This window comes from Podarcis muralis, chromosome 3, assembly GCF_964188315.1.
Source record: "Podarcis muralis chromosome 3, rPodMur119.hap1.1, whole genome shotgun sequence".
Taxonomy (NCBI): Eukaryota; Metazoa; Chordata; class Lepidosauria; order Squamata; family Lacertidae; genus Podarcis; species Podarcis muralis.
In genome coordinates, this window is record NC_135657.1 from 94,791,535 (window position 1) to 94,815,085 (window position 23,551).

General features: G+C 42.8%; 1 protein-coding gene across 1 annotated transcript in view; it reads right to left on the minus strand.

Moving 5' to 3' along the window:
* Window positions 1-12,389: 12,389 nt before the first annotated feature.
* The window catches only part of DCDC2C (doublecortin domain containing 2C), a 52,549-nt gene continuing 41,387 nt past the window's right edge, over window positions 12,390-23,551 (minus strand). The window contains exons 14-15 of the mRNA XM_077926356.1: window positions 20,015-20,152; window positions 12,390-19,657 (exon numbers count right to left, since the gene is read on the minus strand). Coding sequence (XP_077782482.1) covers window positions 20,052-20,152 — 101 coding nt within the window. The 3' untranslated portion in view covers window positions 12,390-19,657; window positions 20,015-20,051. The remainder of the gene's footprint in view (window positions 19,658-20,014; window positions 20,153-23,551) is intronic.

Genomic DNA, 23,551 nt, shown 5'->3' on the forward strand with positions numbered 1-23,551 from the left:
AGAAAGAAAAAAAAAGTAATTGCTCTGAAGGCAAAAGTGTGCGTCTCCTCTTCTGTCAGGTTGGGTGCCGAGTTCCCGGAGGCCCATTCTGAACTTATATATGACAGAGCGTTTATTGTGTTGTGTGCATTTGAGCTGGAGAGAATGTCCGGAGGGAAGGCTCCTGAAACTTTACTCCACATTTTAAGTTGGGTGGCTTGCCTTGCTAGTAAAAGAAAGACAAATAAGGGGGTTGGGAACATATCACTGAACTACCGGCCCCCAAGAATATGCCATATGTCTCTTCAATATATCTTTCCTCATAAATAAACCCATTAACTTCAATGAGATTGTTACACGTCAATTCACACTAGGACACATCTACACTGCAGACTAGTTTAACAACCAGTCCCTCTACCCAAGAAACTCTGGGAATTGTAGTTCTGTGGGGGGGATATGTCCTTAACGAACTACTGGCCTCAGGATTCTTTGGGGGAAGCTATGACAGTTAAAGTGGCATAAAATCAATATGAATGTAAAAGTGGATGAGGCGTATGCTTAATCCAAATGGTGAAGCAGCGTGAAACAATCCAGGGTTATCACTTGGATAATTCACGGGGAGCACAGACAAAATTTAGCTTTGCACCCTATCAGATCAGAGGGGGAAATGTGGAAAGGAATGGGGCTCCCTGTTTTCCAGCATTACATGCAAAAGGGTAGAGGCATACATGTATTCGCCCACCCTACCCCTTCATGTGATTGGTGTAAGAGTTCCTGGGGCAAAAGACCTGCTGGGGAAGAGCTTACAAAAATCTGCAATGATGCCCTACAGTGCCATTTCCTTCAAACTACCTGCAGCTCTCCAGGGAGGGATGTGGTTGTCTTTCTGTAGCCTCAGTTTCTGCATCATGAACTTGGATGCTGCAATGCAAAAGTTTGCTAAAAACTGCATCCATGAAACCACTATGCTTTAATTCAAGTTTCACCATGAAATTTGGCTGTCTGGTAGTTGCCAAAAAGAGACACTTGATCACCACCCACCAAGATTCACATTTTGTTGCCCAGATTTGGGCTTTGCTGGCAATGTAATCATTTTACTGGATAATCAGCGGGTGTGAGCAGAATTGGCTGAAGTATCCCGGGAGAGGGGACATGGCTTGCTGGCTTCCTGGACAGGAGCACTCTGTATTGCCATATTCTGCTGCAGTTTCCCGCTTGTTTGCTATAAGATTCAACCCGTAATTCTATGACAAATGAGAAGCATCTAGTTTGTAGTATGACACAAAACCAATGCTCTGAGGTCTGCAAGCCAAACTCCACTCATGCAAGAGGACTTCCCCTTCTTCTTCCTCCCCTGTGTACCTACAAAATCTCCTTCGGAGGGTCCCCCAACCCCCTGGGGCTGATTTTGAGGGTGTGCAGGTGTGCTGCACGGGAGAGGAAAGTTCCATTCCACAAGTGAAATCCTCTTGCACTAGTGGAACAGGAACATTGGCTACCACCCAATGATTTTACCGATGTGTCATATTCCGAATTCAGGAGCTCGTTGTGTTCAAACATAGCAGGGAAAAGAGCATGTTCCTGTGTGGCCTAATAGCCTTTTCATCCTCGCTATCAGTTGTCCTAGGTACTGACATCTGCCTTCCCTGGGTTACACTTTGAAAACAAAATAAATGCCTCCAGTGCTTCCATGTAGCTTTTCCATATTTCATCAAAAGCATTCATGTGTCTGCTTTCAACACGTTGAGTGGAGAATTTCCATGGCTCCAACCTGCGAGCCCTTCAAATAGTCTTTGTGATCTCACCTGAGCAGCACACGAAGTGCTGAGAAACAGAGAAAGCTTCTGGCGACGTGAGCTGAATTTTGTAGAACCAGCTGCCGTTTGATTGCTGCTGTGTGAAAGTTGGCAAGAGGCCACCTGGTCACCTTCCATGATTTCCACAATGAAAACACCATGTAAAGAAAAGATTCATAGGCAGATCTTGTGCATGTTCAACCTCTGGTACCAGGTCAGAGTTTTGGTCCAGGAAAGCTCAGTATTGAGTCCTCTGGCTTGTAACGGGTCCCCAGGAAACGAGGCAGAGGTCCTCCTTTATCACTGGCTATAACCCGATCCTTTTAAACTGCAACTGTCTCCCAGGATAGTTAGTGGATCATTTAAGGATGACCTAGAGACATCACCTTGCCAACAAAGGTCCGTATAGTAAAAGCTATGGTTTTCCCAGTAGTGATGTATGGAAGTGAGAGCTGGACCATAGAGAAGGCTGATTGCCGAAGAATGGATGCTTTTGAATGATGGTGCTGGAGGAGACTCTTGAGAGTCCCCTGGACTGCAAGAAGATCAAACCTATCCATTCTGAAGGAAATCAGCCCTGTGTGCTCACTGGAAGGACAGATCGTGAAGCTGAGGCTCCAATACTTTGGCCACCTCATGAGAAGAGAAGACTTCCTGGATGTTGGGAAAGATTGAGAGCGCAAGAAGAAGGGGGCGACAGAGGACGAGATGGTTGGATAGTGTTCTTGAAGCTACCAGCATGAGTTTGACCAAACTGCGGGAGGCAGTGGAAGACAGGAGTGCCTGGCATGCTCTGGTCCATGGGGTCACGAAGAGTCAGACACAACTAAACGACTAAACAACAAGGATGAGCTGGGTGTTGTTCCAGCCACTTTCTAATTTCTGTAAAAGGAGGGAGTCTCAATTGTTAGTAACCCTCTCCTACACTGCCCCTTCCTCTCCTATGTAGACATTCTGAATGTTCACGTGGGGATCTTTATCAGCCCAAGGGGTACACTCCCTTCTGGGCAACCTTTCAGATGCCCATGGTGCCAGTGCCAGAGGTAAAAGTGGGTTGAGAAAGAAGTTTTGTTTTACGCATTTCTTTTTTAATGTAGCTCCTGATAGTAGTAAAACCTCCAAGCGCTTTACAAGAAATATTAAAATTCCCAATAAAAGCAAAAACAAATTAAAACTTTTAAAGATAATTAAAATTAAGAGATTACATTAATCTCTTAATTAATATTGAACCACGTGTCTGGACAGGCTTGCTAAAACAAAATAAAGTAGTTTAAAATTTAGGCAGGCATTGGAAAAATTACAATGGAGGTGTCCACGTGATGTCAGTAAGCAGCGAGTTTCCAAAGTGTTGGTGCTGCCAAAGTGAAAAATTGATCCCTTACAACTGTGGAATAAGTATAATGTGGCACTGAAAACTGTGCCAGTCTGAAGGTCAAAGTGGGCACACATGAAGTAAGGCAACCCTGCAAGATGAGAGTCTTATCTTAGTAAAGGTAAAGGGACCCCTGACCATTAGGTCCAGTCATGGCCGACTCTGGGGTTACAGCGCTCATCTCACTTTATTGGCCGAGGGAGCCGGCGTACAGCTTCTGGGTCATGTGGCCAGCATGACTAATCCACTTCTGGCAAACCAGAGCAGCACACAAAAACACTGTTTACCTTCCTGCCGGAGCGGTACCTATTTATCTACTTGCACTTTGACGTGCTTTCGAACTGCTAGGTTGACAGGAGCAGGGACCGAGCAACGGGAGCTCACCCCGTCGCGGGGATACGAACCGCCGACCTTCTGATCGACAAGCCCGAGGCTCTGTGGTTTAACCCACAGCACCACCCGCGTCCCACTTACCTTAGTACAGTAGGCTATATTCCACCCATGCAAAAATCAAACGTTTCTGATCTTCGAGAGTCTTCTGTAGCTGTGAACTGTCCCAACACACATACTTTCCAAAATCAATGCCACACAACTATCCACTAAGTTCACTGCCACAACAGTGATCTGATGAAGAATGTCCAAGAGTTGCTGCACAATGTGATATTTCTAAACAACTTATAGCAGGATTGTCTGTGGCAAGAGGGTTCTTCTCTTAAATCATCTCAACCTTGAATAAACCATAAGTGTCTCCAAGGCAGCAATGTCTGCCTGAAGTTAAATACAAATAATGTGCAACACTGTCAAGTACCATTCAACTCAAGCAGACTGGAGAGAGAGAAACCAGAGCTGTGCATGGGAAATCAGCAATCAATGAGGATAATGAAGGAATGTACTCAAGTGCCGAGACTCCAAGAGGATAACTCCAGGCAAATTATTTGTCAAAAATCTAAGTTCATCTTCAGCTCACCGAAAAGATCTTTTGACACAGCAATCTATTGTGTGTAGAAGGGAATAACTGTTGTTAGGAACAGTTACAGCAAATAACTATAATGGGAATGAATGACAGAAAGTTCTTAATGTCTATCATGTTTGTGAATTTATTGGATAGTTTTGTTGGCTAGTACATCATGCAAACATATCTGCAGCTTCTCTCATATAATGTAACTGAAATATATGTACTATATATGCCCTGCAGTTCTTCTCAGAAATATGAGTGAAATGCATGCATAACATGCTGCTTGTGGCAAAGGGCACATTCACATGCCAATTGTCCCATCAAATATATAGGGCACATGGTTCCCTGCATGCCATGAACAAGCTATGAAATACCTGCGACAGCATTCCCAGCATCGGGGGCCAAGGGAAATGTAATTTTCCCAGGGTACCTGGCTTCCTAGGTGTCCTAGGAAAATAATATGCTCATGGCGCCTATTTTTCCTGGCAACTTACTTCCAGTTAAATGTCCATAGGACTGCAGCCTTCGTTAGGATTGGATGGTAGATCTACTAGAAATCTGTTCGTATATGCTGTGGCAAACAAGGTAGTGTTTCTAAGCCTATGGGAGAAGTACAGTCGTACGGCTACTTACGTATCCCTCTGGATATGGAATCTTTGGGTTATGGCCATGGCAAACCTGGAAGTGTATACTTCTGGGTTTCGCCGCGCGCACATGTGCAGAAGCGCTCAATCGTGCCTCGCACGTGCGCAGAAGCATGCCTCTATTTACATAATTTTCAGGATGCGAACGGACCCCCAGAACGAATTAAGGTCGTATCCGGAGGATCCACTATGTTCTATAGCCATAACGTTCATTACTACAGTGGTACCTCGCAAGACGAATGCCTCGCAAGACAAAAAACTCACAAGACGAATTTTTTTGGGGTTTTTTGAGTTGCTTCGCAAGACGATTTTCCCTATGGGCTTGCTTCCCAAGACGGAAACGTCTTGCAGGTTTGTTTCCTTTTTCTTAACACCGTTAATACAGTTGCGACTTGACTTCGAGGAGCAACTCATAGAACATGGTGTGGTAGCCTTTTTTGAGGTTTTTGAAGACTTTGGTGATTTTTGAAGCTTTTCCAAAACTTTTCCGACACCGTGCTTCGCAAGACGAAAAAAATCGCTAGACGAAAAAACTCGCGGAACGAATTAATTTCATCTTGCGAGGCACCACTGTACTTCTTTCTTTTCAGTATCTTCCTTCCTCTCTTATCCTCTCACCCCAGGATCCCAAGGCCTAGTAATCTTCAGGATATATTTTTTGTCAAAACTAAGATGTTTTGTACATTCTACTCTAAACTGGTATGCTGTGGGGGAGGGGAGACAAGATTGATGCTATCCTCGAAAACAGGATAGGTTTCTAGGAAAGTTGCCCTAACTATGGAAAGTAATGTATCCAGACATGTAGCATTCCTAAGGGAAATAAGCTTCCCCCCCTTCTTTTTTAAAGGGCATCGGGGTGGATCTATGAGCAGTGTAATGGAAAAGCTCCAGAGATCCTCTAAAAAGAAAATCTCACCATGCTTCAAGTATTTTAAAAATTAGGATGTCAGTAGCTCAGTAGAACTCCCTGAAGATATGCACATGAGCACAGAGACATGTAGTAGAGAAGAAATATCATGGCCCTTGCTACAGAAACAAGAGCAAACTGAAATACAGCTTGCTCCATCTGGAAAGAGAAAGAGAAAGAAATGTGAGCCTCATTGCTCAAATTGCCAAACTGCTACACTGGAAAATAAGCAGCCTCTGGGAGACCCAAGATGTTTTAAATAGCAAATGCTACTTGCATAACTTTCTGTAAACCTGTATCAGCCATCAGTGTTCCTAAACTGTGTTTCATCACAAATCAATAAAGGATATCACAAAATGCATCCCACCACCATGGCATGGAACAAAAATGTTGCAATCCAAACCCACACCTAGCTGTCCCATTTATTTGCCTGTAATGGATAAGTAAGGTTTTTGCAGTTTCAGGAGCTGTACAGTGGCGTAGCGTGGGTTGTCAGCACCCGGGGCAAGGCAAGTAATTTGCGCCCCCTAACCCCCCCACGCTACGCCACTGGGGCAGAGAGCTGCGAGTGCAAGCGCGCGCCCCCCCAGATGTTGCGCCCAGTGCAGCTGGTCCCCCCTGCACCCCCACGCTACGCCACTGGAGCTGTATTTGGACTTTTAATGCTTTCTTGGCAGAATGGTCCCTGAGCCCCACCCCAAAGTATTTGTTTTCTGCAGAGCAGACAATATTTTTGCATAGTTTCATGATGCAACATTATGCAGGCTGTATGGACACACTGAAGCATATTTATAGGTAACTCGTTCTCTTCCCATCTCTCAAAAACCATTAGGATTTTGCTTGGCAATGTAAAAATATATATATGTGTTCTCTGGCGTTTCAAAATGGATCATGGTCAGCTTTAAGCGGGATGAGGCAGGTGGGTGGGGGGAAAGCCTATCTTTCTCCAAGCCAGTTAATTTTGTATGTGTGTTTGCCATTATGAAAACACAAGTGACATTCATTTCTGATTCCTTTATATTAAACTATTGCCTTCCCTAAATACCTGCCTGCATCAAACAAGCACGCAACTCCTGCATATTATGTAGGCACTTGTAAAAATGTCAGAGCAAATTATACAGATTCTTTCAGTTCCCCGAGGCTAGCTTGTTATTAACATTTAACACTGACTTCTCTTGGAAATACTTACAAAGGGTGTACAGGTGACTCGCTGGAAGTGTGCACAAATGTCTTGTGTGCTTTGGAAATCACTGTTGTATTAATAATAATAATAATAATAATAATAATAATAATAATAATAATAATTTATTTATACCCCGCCCATCTGGCTGGGCTTTCCCAGCCACTCTGGGCGGTTTCCAAAAAAATATTAAAATACTGTAATACATCAAACATTAAAAGCTTCCCTAAACAGGGCTGCCTTCAGATGTCTTCTAAAAGTCTGGTAATTGTTCTTCTCTTTGACATCTGGTGGGAGGACGTTCCACAGGGAGGGCGCCACCACCAAGAAGGCCCTCTGCCTTGTTCCCTGTAACCTCACTTCTCACAGTGAGAGAACCACCAGAAGGCCCTTGATGCTGGATCTCAGTGTCCGGGCTGAACGATGGGGGTGGAGAAGCTCCTTCAGGTATACAAGTCTCCCAAATGTTAATTTAGCTTTTTGGCTTCACCTCTTCATTTTTGTACAAATGCTGGACTTTCTTTTCCGATTAATAATTTTTTTAATGGTGTATTTATGAGGAGTGCCTTGTTGGATTTTGTTCATCCATTCAGTATTGCGTTTTCAAGTTTCAAAGGTTGCTCCTGATCTTCTTAAGCAATCTGACAAAAATGTCCAATTTCAGCATACTTAATACAGAAGAAAGCAGAGCGGTCTAAAAAACAACGAAGATGAGCACCACCTAGTGAATATGTCACAGAATACAAGTTCTCTCCATAAGGATGGTGCAAATAATGGTGCTTTTTAGATAAGCTTTCAGCCACCAGTACAGTCTTCACTTCAGATGCAGCTCTGCACAGAGAATGCTGCCCTTTCTTCTCCAAACAAGCTTTTGGAAGATGCATCCTATTGGGATTGGTGGTGATTGGCACTTAGCCAGCACAAAATCTCAAGCATGTGAGGATTAATTAGTATTGCAAAGACACCTTGAAGATAAAGTGAGCACAGTGTACATGCTCAAAGGCTACTGTTATATTTTTCTAAAAAACAACAACACACACACCACGATTAATAACTATTGGAAATTTTTTCAACTGCACTCTCAGCAAATATTAAAGTACGGGTTTTCTTTGTGTTAAATAAGATTTTTAATGGAGGTTGCTAGTACTTCGAAGAGGGCTTGAGGCACGCAGAAATTCTTTCAAACAGAATCCAAATCTGAAATGCAGAAAATTCATCAGTAGTGCTTTCTATAAAATAATAATAATATATAAGCACCCATTATTAGCTTAACCCTACACCAGGGGTCAGCAAACTTTTTCAGCAGCGGGCCGGTCCACCGCCCCTCAGACCTTGTGGTGGGGCGGGCTATATTTTGAAGGGAAAAAATGAACGAATTCCTATGCCCCACAAATAACCCAGAGATGAATTTTAAATAAAAGGACACATTCTACTCATGTAAAAACACACTGATTCCCGGACCATCCGCAGGCCGGATTTAGAAGGCGACTGGGCCTTAGTTTGCCTACCCATGCCCTAAACACTGAAAAACAGCTCTTGCTGAGCATTTAAAAGACATGAGAGATTGATGGTCACATCAGGGTTTCAGTTCCCTTGGCTGTAGTGCACAACCATGGCAATACTTCAGTGCCAAGTTCTCCATCTTGTGCGGGTGGCCCCAGGGTAGGGAGTCGCATCTGGCAGCCTAGAGCAGGGGTGAGCAACCTGCAGGCCATCCGGATGTTGCTGAACCATAGCTTCCATCTTATTTAGAAAGAAACCCTGGGTTATGCAGTTTGGGTAAGAGCAAAGGGAGAATATGAGAGCAATAGCAAAGGTATCTGCAGAACCCAGGAATGTCAGGATAGCAAATGATCAAATGTAACCCTTGGGCTGAAAAGGTTTCCCCACTTGTGTTGTTATGGGGAAGAATGTCCTCACAATCCAAGTGTGACTTCCAAACTAGTTGGAGATTTATCACTAATGATAATAATAATACAACCAGGCACTGGTAAACAGTGGCAGAGAGATTTGTGCAAGGCTATCACTGGCAGAAAAGAATGGGAAGGGACAGGAATGTGGGCCCAGGTCACATGCTAGGCCCAGTGGACCTGACTGGTTCTCATGCTTGATTGTTCCAAGATAACAAGGAATTCATTGCAACCTGCATCTTAGTAGAGCTGATAGGTAAAGCACAGCTGCCTTGAGCTACTCTACTTGCATGTAAGGAAAATGTGTGATAAAATACTGGGTGCCTACCCCATGGTAAAATAAGCCTTTAAAGGCATACTTTAAATACCTTTAAAAGGTAAAGGTAAAGGACCCCTGGATGGTTAAGTCCATTCAAAGGCAACTATGGGGTGCTGCGCTCACCTCACTTTAGGCTGAGGGCGCCAGCGTTTGTCTGCAGACAGCCTTTCCGAGTCATGTGGTCAACATGTCTAAACTGCTTCTGGCACAACAAGACACCATGACTAGTGCCAGAGCGCATGGAAACGCCATTTACCTTCCCGCCGCAGTGGTACCTATTTATCTACTTGCACTGGTGTGCTTTTGAACTGCTAGGTTGGCAGAAGCTGGGACAGAGCAACAGGAGCTCACCACCGTCAAGCAGATTCAATTATATATAACCAGTGTTTCCCAAACTTGGGTCTCCAGCTGTTTTTGAACTACAGTTCCCATCATCCCTGACCACTGGTACTGCTATCTAGGGATGATAGGTGCTGTACTCCAAAAACAGTTGGAGACCTAAGTTTGGGAAACACTTCTATATACTGTGACACTGGTTCCCAAACTGCCTCCCCCCCCCCCCAAGGTGTTAGATGTTGTATGGCTTTCCACTCTATTTTCACAGACACACAGCTGACCAGTTTGGGAACTCTGGTTCTATAATGTTCAATTCGCAGATGCCGAAATGGATGATTGCACATTCTAAAAATGCTGAAGCCAGCGCAGAAATTGTGACTCATAACATAATCAAATTGCCTGACCTTACTCCTTTTACAGTCACACACACCAGTGAGGTAACCAATTAGCCTCTTCCTGCAACATGATCTGACCATACTTCTCAAAGGTAAGCTGAATGTATGTTGGGCAACTGATCAGATTTCACAATTCCACAGTTTCTGTGTGCTTGGCATGGATGTTAAAAGGTGCAGAGATACACTAGAGAAAACAGCGAACCTTATATTTCTTATGCAGGGGGAGGCCTACTGGCTACAGTAAGTCTGTCCTGGAGTAAGTACCTCGTGGATTCTAAAGCTCTTTGCGGAAGGGGGAAATGAAGAGAAATTGATCCCTGGGAAACCGTGGGACCGAATAGCATGTTAATGAGCATCTGTCATTTCTCAGTGAAACAAAATAATGTGAAAGTATTTGTGTGCATTGTGAAGGTAAGCTGTGGGAAAGAAAACCAGTTAACTTCAGAAATGACCCTTCGAAAAACGAGCTCTTCCTCCTCCGGTTGAACAAGCACCCAAACCAAAATAAGAGAGCAAACACTTAGGTCCGTTTTGCCCTAAGCTACTACATAAGAGAAATATATTGCTTTCCCAATTTTGCTCATATTTAATTCTATTAATATCTAAGAAATGGTAATAGGCTATCTCATCTCATACTGCATTTCCTCTTGATTTCTGAAGGTACACTTTTCTTCTCAGAGCCGCCTGGTAGAGGATGAACTCTAAAATGCTAAAATGCTTTTTCAAAGGCAGGTGGCATCTCATTTCTTTTTCTCTTTAACTTATCTTGGTAGAATCTTGCTTTCTGACCTAGGGACAGAGTGGGATTGTGGTCCCCCTCTAGGGTACATTTTCAGGGAAATGTTCAGATCATAACCAAAAGAGCTACCTGGCAACTTAAGCATCCCAAAGTCATTATTATTATTTTCCTGTCATCAGAATCCACATGCTCAGCTTTAGCAATGTTTGGTTCAGGCTGGGATATTTGGAAACTGACTGCTGATAGCTGTTACACCATTCTTCCTTCTTTATCTTAGAATGCAGCATGTAAAAAGTAGTTTCTCAGTGAATAAAATGCCTGATACGGATCTATTAACCAAACAGCAACTAGTGCTGTTCAAATCTAGTTCTGTATGGCAGAATATAGCTCCTCTCTGTTCCATCTTACTTGTTTCTGGGTGCAAGAGATTATCTGTCAGAGTCTGTGCATGCTGATTTTGCTTCATATTTAAACAGTGTGTGAAAGCACGATCAAACAGCAGCATCAAGAGCGAAAACAAATGCAGCTCATTGCAGATGAGAGACTAAAGCTGAATTAACACAGCAATTCCATCAGAATAATTTAACTGGAAGAGATTATGTACACGCATGCACACACACAACCCAACAGACTCTTCCCCAAAACTATGCACAAATTGCCTTCTCTGTTTGTGAAAGCTGCACAAATAATGTGGGCAAGTCTCAGAGCAGGACATCCTAAAAAATACCTGAAGCTAGGCTCCCCATCGGACTGCACCACATCTTAATGGAAGTGGAGGATTCTATGCTTGAAGCTCCTTGCGTGCTAGAAATATCCTGCCCGTGGAAAATTAGCGTATCAGAGAGAAGAGGCTGGTGTGTCAGATTTCTATGTGCAGGAAATGTATTTATGAAACCCCCCCATTTCTAAAAAAAGGTGCAACCTATTTAGCGCAGTTATACATGACAGCTTGTTGGCGTCCATCAGTCTCAAGAGACAGTGGAGTGCACCTTTGGGGGGGGGGTGAAGTCAAACCACTGCATTAGACTTACCCACCAGGGTGTAAGCCTAGTCAGTGTGTACAGAGGTCCTGGGCTACCCAGATGACAAGATCTCCCCCTCCCTCCCAAATGTGGTCCAAAGGAAAGCAGAGCAATGCATTTGGCACCAGCTTGGCTGTAGGACTTGCCAGAAGGAGGCATACAAGGCGCCTTCCAACCATCTTAGCGACTCCACTCTGGATTTGTGTAGGATTTACCCCTTAGCCTTTTCTTCTCCCGAAGATATCCCACAAGGTTTAAGGTCAGAGTTTTCCTTCTCCTAGATGGGCTACCTTCCATAGCTGATGGCAGCGCATTTTCTATAACTCTAGAAAATAAATGTCATTTACAATAATTTATCTGGAGGGGCCCCCAGTGAATTGCTACTGCCTTGTGCAATAAACAGGACACAACTGGATAGCTCTTTTCCAAAATTCTCAGGCTTTTATTTTTGAATAGCTTATAGCTTCCTTGTGTTTATTTTTTTGGATAGGATTCTTGTTTAAACTAATCTAAAAGATTTGTTTTGTCTGCGACTGAGCTGGATATTTCGTCATTAAAGACGTGATGATGTATCTGCCTCTGATCACAAAACTGACGGTTACCAGTCAGTAGAGAGCCTGTGTTTGAACTAGGTTGGAGTGAAATGCATACATCATTGAGCAAGGACTCTTATGCCGTTACACTTTAGCAGTTTTATCATCATCAAGATTAATTGACCGTTCACTGGAGGGACTATAAAAAATGAAAATATATCCTCATTTCCTTTTATACCCACACCAGTAAGGGGTCTTTAATCTAACTGGCTAATTGGTGACTCATATGTTTATTTCACACACAAACACACACTAATTTAATATTATCAGAATGTGACCTACATAATGGATATGAAGAATGCTATTTTTTCACACACATTCTCTAGGGAAGTTCCAGAGGCTATCAAAACAGTTTGCAGCATATTATTCAAAGTTTGCATCTTGGAATGGTGTTCCTGTAACATGTGTAAGGTAAAGGTAAAGGGACCCCTGACCATTAGGTCCAGTCGTTACTGACTCTGGGGTTACGGCGCTCATCTCACTTTATTGGCCGAGGGAGCCGGTGTACAGCTTCCAGGTCGTGGCCAACATGACTAAGCCGCTTCTGGCGAACCAGAGCAGCGCATGAAAACGCCGTTTACCTTCCCGCTGGAAGCTATTTATCTACTTGCACTTTGATGTGCTTTTGAACTGCTAGGTTGGCAGGAGCAGGGACTGAGCAACGGGAGCTCACCCCGTCGTGGGGATTCGAACCGCCGACCTTCTGATCAGCAAGTTCTAGGCTCTGTGGTTTAACCCACAGCGGATAGCTGTAAATCCCCATGGGAAAAGATTTTGGGCATCACGTGGCAGGACAGTCTCTCAAAGATGTGCTCTCCCAAGCCCACACTCACAGTATGTTCACACTCTTGTCTCAGGTCACATCCACAGAATGGAAGATAGCAGGATCAACGCCCCAGGATGTGCTTTACAGGGAGCTGGCTTCAGGCACCAGACCAACTCTGCATTACAAATATTTCTGCAAACATGACATGAAGGCTGGCAACCTCAACTCCACCATGTGGGAATCCCTTGCAGATGACCGCAGTGCACGGAGTCAGGTCCATCATCCATAGCAGTGACCAGAGGAGAAATGACCACTGGGAGGAGCGCAGAGAGAAGAAACGCCACGGTGCATCTGCAGCAGCTCAACCAGACACCTTCATCTGCCCTACCTGCAACAAAACATTCCCTCCTGTATCGGTCTCTGCGGCCACAGCAGGCGCTGTAAGCTTCCAACAGGGCACACTGGGTCTTAGTAATTATGGCATCCTTTTTGAAGTACTCACAGACAGTCTGTTTAATTATCTGTTCTGGGACCTTTCCTGGTATTAATGTCAAGCTGACCGGTTGGTAGTTATCTAGGTCTTCTCCCCCCCCCCCCTTTTGAAGATGTAATCTGTCTATAGATTAAAGACACAAGCTCATTAAGTACCCTAAAGTGCAGCTCCTCAGGCCCTGGAGATTTGAATTCATTTAACATAGCTAGGTGTTCCCTTGCCACCTCTTTTCCTATCGTGGGCTGCAGCTCCCTCCTTGCATCATTTATTCTGTTATCACCAAGTTGTGCACTGCTTTCCTTTTTGGGTGAAGGCAGAAGAATATATACCATTGCATTACTTGGGGGTGGGGGGAGGCATTCCGAACTTCCCGCTGGAACTCAATTTCACAGCTAACAATGCTTCAAAACAGTTTAATATGCCACTGTGAGCCCTCTTTTCAAAATCAATTTCAGAAATCACTGGGAGCTATTCTGATAAATTATTTCTCCTGGGAACCAAAACTTCTTGTCCTGTTTCCCTAGATCTGTAGTAATGACTGGAGAACGGTAGTAAGCATTAATGCTTCACCAGAAGTATTTGTCTTCTCAATGAATTGCTAAAAGGAATTTCAGGTGACATGGCGACATATTTAATATATTTAAGAAAATTTACATACCACGTGATTGTAATAAATTCTCCAACTGGTTTACAATAAATATTAAAATCGGCAATAAAAACTGCTACCCAATAAAATCATTTTGAAATAATTAAAATTAACATTAAAATATATTAAAGCACATCAGCATGTGTTTTAATGGACTCACCTAACAAAAATGCTTCAAGCAGGTACAGTGAGGACACCAGTGTTGCCAGCCAATGCACCTCCCTATCGACATCAGGCTGACACCTTTGCTGCCATACTCAAAGTTAAATTTCTTACAACTGCAAAACAAGACTTGCGTGGCACCTGTAATACTGCCAGCACCACAGATACGCCAACCAATCACCTAGGACAGCAGTTCTCAGCCTGTGGGTCCCTAGATGTTGCTGGACTACAACTCCCATCATCCCTAGCTAGCAAGGCCAGAGCTCAGGGATGATGGGAGTTGTAGTCCAACATCTGGGGACCCACAGGTTGAGAACCGCTGACCTAGGAGGAGCTAGCCAGACTGTACTTCTTAAGGCACGTTATGACACAAGGCAACTTGGTAAACCCTTTGTAATTTATCTGAACGTGTCAGGGAGAATGCTTGGCACCCCAGAATAGGACTGCTTTGCTGGAAACTTGTTTTCCTGAGAGCACATGGAAGTTAAGTTTTATTAAGAGCTCATCTGATACAAAATGTTTCCATAACGAAATATCCCCAAGGCTTAATCACCACTATACTTAAATCATTTGAACTGAGCCAACCCCAACTCCTGAAAAGAATTCTGTAAATCTGTATAAAGGTGTTAGTTTGATGCGTCCGTTTACCTTATTTGGTGGGCGGCGTTGCAGCCAGGCCCTGGGTCCTGTGTCATCTGGCCAAGGGATGGAGACTGGCGGGCTTCCTGCCGTTGCCTCCCTGTGCTGTTGGAGCTTCTCCAACCGAGCTTCTCCAACCATTCAGCACCAAAGGGGGGCACGTCCACAGGGGATTTAAACTCCAGCACAGCAAGGTCAACTGGCCTCTTTTATTGTGAACCAATCAGTACACTAATTTTGGCAGCTGATGGCAAGCAAAAAGGTTTGGGTACAGCAGGGAGCACTAGCACGAGATCAGACAAGCTCCTACTTTTGAGTGGGTTCCCGCAGCAGCTGAAAACATTTTAGTCTTGCTAAGATGATGCCAAGGCTTGAAGATACTCAAAGTATTTTGAAATGGTTGATTTTAAGTTTCGTCAAGCTAGGTATGTTGGTATTTCCTATTGTATACTTTGTGTTAAGCTGTAAACCACCCTGTGACCTTGTGCTGAAGGGAAGGATACAAATACAGTGGTACCTCGGTTTACAAACTTAATCCGTTCCGGAAGTCCATTCTTAAACCTAAACCGTTCTGAAACCGAGGTGCACTTTCCCTAATGAGGTCTCCCACCACTGGTGCCCTTCCACTGTTCGGATTCCGTTCTTAGACCGAGGTAAAGTTCTCAAACCGGGACACTATTTCCGGTTTTGTGGAGTTTGTAAACCAAATCGTTCTTAAACCGGACTGTTCTTAAACCAAGGTACCACTGTACTGAAAAGAAATATATCAGATAATAAAACAAACAGGTGACTGCTGACTGACAAAGAAACAGATGCAGGACATGGAACACCAGAGGTAAGGAAATGTTGCTACAGGTTGCTCATTATGTGCAACTCTAAACTATTTTTGCCAAATTAATCACCTTCATATGCTCAGGCCCAGTTTTTAGCCTCAAACACACCAAGGTCAATCAGTGATAATATATATATATATAGTCCTTGCATTCCACTTCAGTTTTCCCATTCAGATTCCATCCCAGAATGTAGATGCTAATGTCAGGTGAGCCTGATTTTGAGCCAACTGAGCTCTATAGATAATTCATAATCCTGTTTATCTCTGCTACCTTGTCAGAAAGTCCTTCTTCACCTACACTGACTCCCAACAGCATTATCTAGCTGCAAGGACTGCTCCACTGATGTGTCAATAGCTTTCCCACATTTACTTTGCCAATAAATTGATATTTGAAAACAGCAACTGCATGCTCAGCTTTTTCATACGTGCTGTTAAAGGATATCCAGAATGCACACAAAAGGGTATCCCTCTTACAGCATGGAAGCGTTTTCACTTCATTAATGTTTAATTATTGTTAAGACTTTTTTATAGTTTTAATAAACACGTCACTAAGTGTGAGACGACCTTATAAATTAGAGACCCTGCTACATTATCTGTTTCTCATGAGTGTGTGTATGTGTTTGATTTGAGAAGTTCAAACTTGTCTGAAGGGTGGAAAATAAAAATGTAAGTGCTTCTACAGGCCTACTGTTGTAACTGTTATCAGATTAGCTTTTAACTTGTAGGTTTTAATTGTGCTTTATATTGATTTTTAATTCCTTTATGAAAAACAACACCAATAGTTACGATTTTACAAAATGTTTAAAGGACTGGAATTAAATAGAACATCTGCAGAACTAGTTACAAAATGTCTGCAAAATTAAATGCAAAATTGCATTCTATTTCAAAGGGAATTTGCAAAATCAAAAATTAAGGTGGCGGGGGCGGAAGAAGTCCTTGCTTTACAGTCGTACCTTGGTTGTCAAACGCCTTGGTACTCGCGTGTTTTGGCTCCAGAATGCAGCAAACCCGGAAGTGAGTGTTCCTGGTTGCGAACGTTTTTTGGAAGCTGAATGTCCGGCATGGCTTCTGATTGAGTGCAGGAAGTTCCCGCAGCCAACTGGAAGCCATGCCTTGCTTTCCGAACTGTTTCGGGAGGCGAACGGACTCCGGGAACAGATTAAGTTCGACAAGCAAGGTATGACTGTATTCAGTAAGTGCTTGCCAATTTGTTCTAAATTTATATTGTTTTTCTTTTTATATCTCACACAATGAGCTAAGCTGGCTATTGATTTGGTCTCTGTCCTTCCCTGAGACTGCAAAGTGTAGATCAGAAATATAATATATATAAGTAATATATTTTATTTACAAATGAGGAAACAAAACAGAAAGTGCCAATCAGCTGTGTTATACCAAAAGCATCACTTTGCTTGGTCAGTAAGGCAACGTTTTTCATCTCCGGGCTTACTCCCTAACACAAGCTTTCACTGATTCATATATTACTGCCAAGCTAACCCTGACTTTGGACCTCATACACATAAGCAGTCTGAGAAAGCCTGAAAACATTGTTCAATACAGAAAACAATATTATGGAGGCAGGTCCAGAAGGGGAAAGTGCATTTTGGAGATAGAGAAGCTTTGTCCCATACATTAGATTTCTGTAAGAGCCAAGGTAGTATACTTATATATTTTCACATTCATAATTTGATGCAGGGGTGCCAACTTGAATAAAATATTGGGGGGACAACCCAAGTATGTCCCACCTCTCATAATCAATAACAACATGTGGTGTGTGCACACCATTTGAATGGTAATGTCCATTAACTTTGGGGGAGGTGCCTCAAATATTTTATTGGAGGGATGCAAAGGGATCTCAGCTCCAAGGAGTTGGCTTCTATGATCTGAAGCCATAAAAGTGGTATACAAGATAAAAAGGGAAAAAAACACACACACATACACAAAACCAACTTCTAAAAATAACAAGACCATTTCTAAGGTAAAGGTAAAGGTACCCCTGCCCGTACGGGCCAGTCTTGACAGACTCTGGGGTTGTGCGCCCATCTCACTCAAGAGGCCGGGGGCCAGCGCTGTCCGGAGACACTTCCGGGTCACGTGGCCAGCGTGACAAAGCTGCATCTGGCGAGCCAGCGTAGCACACGGAACGCCGTTTACCTTCCCGCTGGTAAGCGGTCCCTATTTATCTACTTGCACCCGGGGGTGCTTTCGAACTGCTAGGTTGGCAGGCGCTGGGACCGAGCAGCGGGAGCGCACCCTGCCGCGGGGATTCGAACTGCCGACCTTTCGATCAGCAAGCCCTAGGCGCTGAGGCTTTTACCCACAGCACCACCCGCGTCCCAAGACCATTTCTACAGACGTCCAAAACACGACTGGGCCACAACTCACGAAAAATGCCTTCTGAAACAAAAGTGTGTTCCATAGGTACCTAAACAACACTGTTAGGCGCCTGTCTAAATTTCGCTGGTAACTGGTTTCAAACTTGGAGTTACTAATGCTAGGGCCCAAAACAGCCAAGCTATCTCGGCATAGGAATGGCTCTGGTTGTCCTACACCCAAAGCTGTCAAGAGGCACTCCTGAGTAACCCATCTCCTGGGTATGCAAACCACCCACCCACACGTTTTCCCTGAAGTCTACTCGATTCTGATGGAGTCAACTAGAAAAGTAAGCAGCATCTTGGGACCGCAGCAGTCTTATTCCTGATTCAGTCACAATTTTTATGTGAAAATGATGCCCTCCAAGTAAAAAGAGCAGCTACTAGCTTGTCTCACCCTCCTTCCTTCTGGCACTGCTCTTAGATATTCTCCTTTCAGGGGGAATAATCATCAAGAAAGAGCTAGATTGTGTGAAGTATTGAGTCTGGCTCTGTCTCCTAGGCATTATCTAATGAAACATGGTGGCCACTCGCTTTATTCTGTAGATACCAAGGACATTCTGACAGACAAGCTTGAGAAATAAATAGTTTCAAAAGCTGTTCACATCTGTAGTCTTGAGCCTGTTGTTTCTCATCTAGGATTTGGCTAGCTCTGCATCAAATATTTGTATTTCATTTGTGGAGGGGGGGGAGAGAGAGCTACAAGTTCAAAAATAATGAACTTCGTTAAAAAATGACAAGGAGAAAAAACACTAGGGCTTATCATTCGGGAAAATATGGGTAGAAAACTGTATCTGCTCTCTGTGGATAAAACAACAGATAATTCACGTTATTTGAACAGAAGTCTGTCTCCTACTGATACGAATGCCAGGCTGCTACTGTACTTCAGATGCAGTTTAGTAATTGCATATACCAGCAAATATGTTTTGTTATCAGACTTGAGAGATTTTGGTTTTGCTTTCTTTAAAAAGACACCCTTGGTGAGCTATATTTGGATGACCACAAATCAAGGCTGGTATTTTTTATTTAACAGAGGTGAAGTTCTTTCGTTTTCCAAGAGATTGTGCCTTACTTTAAAATTTCTCTGCTCTGTTGTCAGTTGTGTCAAACTGAATTGTTCCTAAAACATATTCAGTTCTTTTAGAAATGCCATCAAACTGCGGCAAAGGGATCAGCATGCCATTCTACTTTAGTGTTTGAATGTTATTACTTCATTCTACCAAATTTAATCATCAAACTCATTCATCTCATGAGATGGTAATTTTCGTGCAAGTGCAATTATATTTCACAGCAGGACAGCTGATTAGGCAGACAGAAAAAAATAATTCATCAGGAAATTATAAAAAGAATTAATCGTCAACAACTTGGATAGTGAAAATCGCTGCATGCTGCAGTTTTGCTAAATATTTTAAGACCTTCATTCTCACCATACCTTAATGGGGAGCAGTATATATTCACCAACAAATAAGGAAAACATAACCCATAATTAAAGTTTACATTTCTATTTGTGCTGGAAAGATGGCACTCTTTAAATATATTTAAATGATAGTGATGGTACCTCCAGTGATAAACAAGATGTTTCATGAGCTCCAACATTAAAATCCTTAAAAAAAGGAAAAAATGGCATTACACAAAACACTGCTACTAATTCATTTTTTACTGTCATATTTCATACAGATTTAACTGCCATACAGTGCACCCTCAGTACTTAAAATACAAATGACAATGTTTCAGTGACTAGGGCTAGACTAGTGCCTTCCTAAAATACACCCATAATTGTTTTAAGAATAAGAAAACACTTATGAAAATCAGTTCTATGGGCCATTCCCTACATCTGTATACTAAATCACTAGCAATAATTAAGCAATATCTGTATCTATAGTTAAAATTTAGATTTAGTGACTGGAATGTAGGAAATTTATACAAATTGTGTGCGAGACACAATGAGTATATACTGTACCTTTGTAACAGAAGGCAAGGTGTTCAAAATAGCCCCCTCAGCTGTAATCATATGCATCGAAATCCTCGTTTTTCTTATCGTAATACGGTTTCTTTGTATCTAATTTTCTCGAATCTTCGTTTGCTTCTTCATTTTGATCTAAAAATTAGATAAGTGTTTATTCAAATATGAAAGCCAGCTTCACATTGGTCTTGCAGTTAACAGTGTCTCTCCTCTGAACTCGGTGCTTCCGAGTATTGACTAAACTGTATTTCTCGATAACTGTAAATGCAATAAATTAACATGAAGATTATTTCACAACACGAGTACCTCTATAAGTAAAAGGTGCATACACCTTCAGTTGGTTTCAGGCAATAGGAGCCTTGCTTGCTACCATCCAAAACTATATTTTTTTCTATGGGAACAGCACCAGGCTTTGCGAGTTTCTTTGGAAACTTTTTGCAGCCAATATCCACTTTATGTATGTAGCTTGTAAGTACAACTGGGCAGGGTGGGGGGCACAAACAGCCTTACATGAATGGAAAGTTCTCAGACTCCAAGCCACACCCTTGCTTCAGAGTAGTGCCAGTTAGTTCCTACCACTGACTTGAGACTTCAGAGACCCTCATCACTGTGACCCTCTGTACAGCATAAATACCACATTGGTGTTAGGATTCCTTAGCCTGTCTTCCCTACCTTACTTTCCTCTAATGTTAGAACTGTTGCCCAGACTCTCCTGACCACTCTTGTACAGCATTCCTATTACTGCTACGTTACCTCCATTCCCAAACTCCCAACTAGTACCTCACTCTAAACTCCTCTTTTTCTCCCACTGGACACCTTCTTTCTCCATGTGGCTGTGGTGAGAGCACGGGGAGGCCAGCTGCTTTTGCCCAGTCCTACAATGCTCCCACCCCTCTCCGTCCATCCATATGTACTGCTGGTTGGCTAGTGCCATGGCCCATTCTAGAACCCCTTAGAGACAGGTTCCTCTAGTAACTGCAGCTCCCCATGTCTGTCCTTTGTGGGTCCATGAGGCCATCACTCCCACTGCTCTCAACTGAGCCCCAAGGAAACATCTGTGAACAGATTTTGGTGGTTGGTCCACAGACTCCTTGAAGGATCAAGGGAGCCCTGATGACAGAGGTCAAAACCCCCTTAACCTGAAGTACCCTGCAGCAGAAGACATCAGCCCATCTAACTGTCCAGGGGTCATCATTGGGGAGGGGCTCTGGTCAATATCTACCTAGCCCTGCTGTAAAACTCAGTCAGTTGCTTCAAGGCCTTGCTGATTCAATGTGGCCTCAGCTGTTAGGAGTGCTGTCTGCTGTCCTGAACTGAAACACATTCATTTCCAAGGAACTTCTGACCTTCCCTTGCTTGGGTTACCATCCCAAGGGGAAGGGACAGATCAAAAGGGCAAGAGATGCAAGATAGTATTTACAAAGTAGATCGAAGGCCACCAGAAGAAGGAAAGTAGTAATTCACAAGTAAACAAAGGCCCTATATCAGCCTTTCTCAACCTGTGGGTCCCCAGATGTTGTTGAACTACAACTCCCATCACCCCTAGCTAGCAAGGCCAGAGCTCAGGGATGATGGGAGTTGTAGTCCGACAACATCTGGGGACCCACAGGTTGAGAACCGCTGCCCTATATGCTCCTCTCATAAAAATAACCCTCTGGGTAGACAAAAGCATTTGGATTGTATTTGTATATATTGTATATATATTGTATATATCTACACAGCAATTCTCATCCATTAATACTATAGATTTGGAATGGGTAGGGTCTTACGTTACGAATCATTTCACTCATTCCATGAGAAAATATTTTGGATGAATATTTTGAAAAATGGCGGACAAAAAATACCTCCTTCCCCCGACTTTACATGTCTAGTTGTAAACAAAACTTCGGGGGGGGGGGGAAGTCCCACATTATATTTAGGCATCCAGGAGGACGTGAGGAAGAGACAAGGAAAAGCTGAATTAAATAAATTTTCCCTGTGCTGTACTCAAGCTTAGCAATATTTTTAATTCTTTTATTATTTAAACAATTTATATACTACTTAATGATAGCCGTCTCTAAGTGGTGTTCAAGGAACTCAATACAATGCAAATAAATATCAGTTAAAATTAGAAATTGAGTTATTGATTTGTTCCTTTGTATTCTGCCTTTGCTCCAGACAACCTAATGGTGGTGTAGATGGTGTGTTAATCAATTTTAACTCTTAGGATTGTTGTGAGGATAATTTTGGTTGGGAGACAGCTGCTGACTCAAGATCACCAGAGACAGGAAAATTAATGATCCTGTTAACAGTGTGTCTACAGTGTGATGTCAGCTTCATGCAATGCCTAGTAAAAATTACCCTACGGCGTGACAACACTGTGGACTTCCTTGATTCCAATCACTGGCCATTTTTTGGCAGGGAAAGAGAAAAACAGCATAACAATATCAAGACATGGGGTAAGTTGTGTTACATGCCATAGCAGGGCAGTGATTTTCAGTTGTTGTTTTTTTTAAAGAAGTCTGCTTCTACCTAGAACAACCTAGGTCTCTGTAGGTTGGTTGTCAATGGGACTGGGGATATTAATACAGTCCTACATTATTCCGTTCACATCTCTAACCTACAAACAGCCACTACCCGTCGGCCTATGCGGTCTCCTATTTCCTTTGCTACACACCTTCCAGCATGTTCAACAAATGAGGCAGAATCCTTCAACTGACGGCTCATTCATTATAAAATGCTAATTCATTCCCAGATTATTGTTAATACCTTTTTTGCCAAACATCTCTGCGATCCCTTAGAGGGGGAAATGTAATCCCATAATCAAAATCATTATAGCAGCACACATAGGCCAGAACGGTCGATACCCTCTCCCATCTATGCTTAAAAATTAGCAAACTTGCATGCTAGTGTCTAAGTATTTGTAATTTGTAGTTAAGCCCCATGCCTTTTAAGAATGCAGCCTTGGAAACATCTGCGCACAACACTCTGGGTGTGGCAAAGCTTTCTTTTCTTTTTATTTAATTGTGATTTGCCCCAAGCCCTGGGAATGACAGAGGCTAGAAAGTGAGATGAAATAAATAATAAATCCATGATCCAATGGGTGGAAGCGTGAGAGCTCAGTGAAAGAAGGCATATGCCTATCAGGAGGAAGGTTTGGGGTTTTTTACGCATAATCACATTCCTGGAAATGACATAATCATCATTGCTGAAGTTTGCAGCCTGAGGCGGACCTGAAATGTTTCTACAACATGGTGACGGAAATGAAAATAGGATGTTCTGATGGAAAGCGTTAGGCCGCTCTAATGGAAAGCACAGTACTGCAGCTTCATCTGCAATATAAACAAAATAATACAGAGGACTTACCCTCCTAGCTTCTATAATTATACCTTTTCACTATTGGAAGTAATTGAAATCACAATGGATTTTTTCTTCTTCTCATTACATTCATAATACTCAGTTATCTACCTAAAGTTAATCAAGCAAGAAATGAAAACTATGTGTGAGAGGAAGAGTAAATAGGCTGTTGTCATTATTACACGGATTCAAACATAG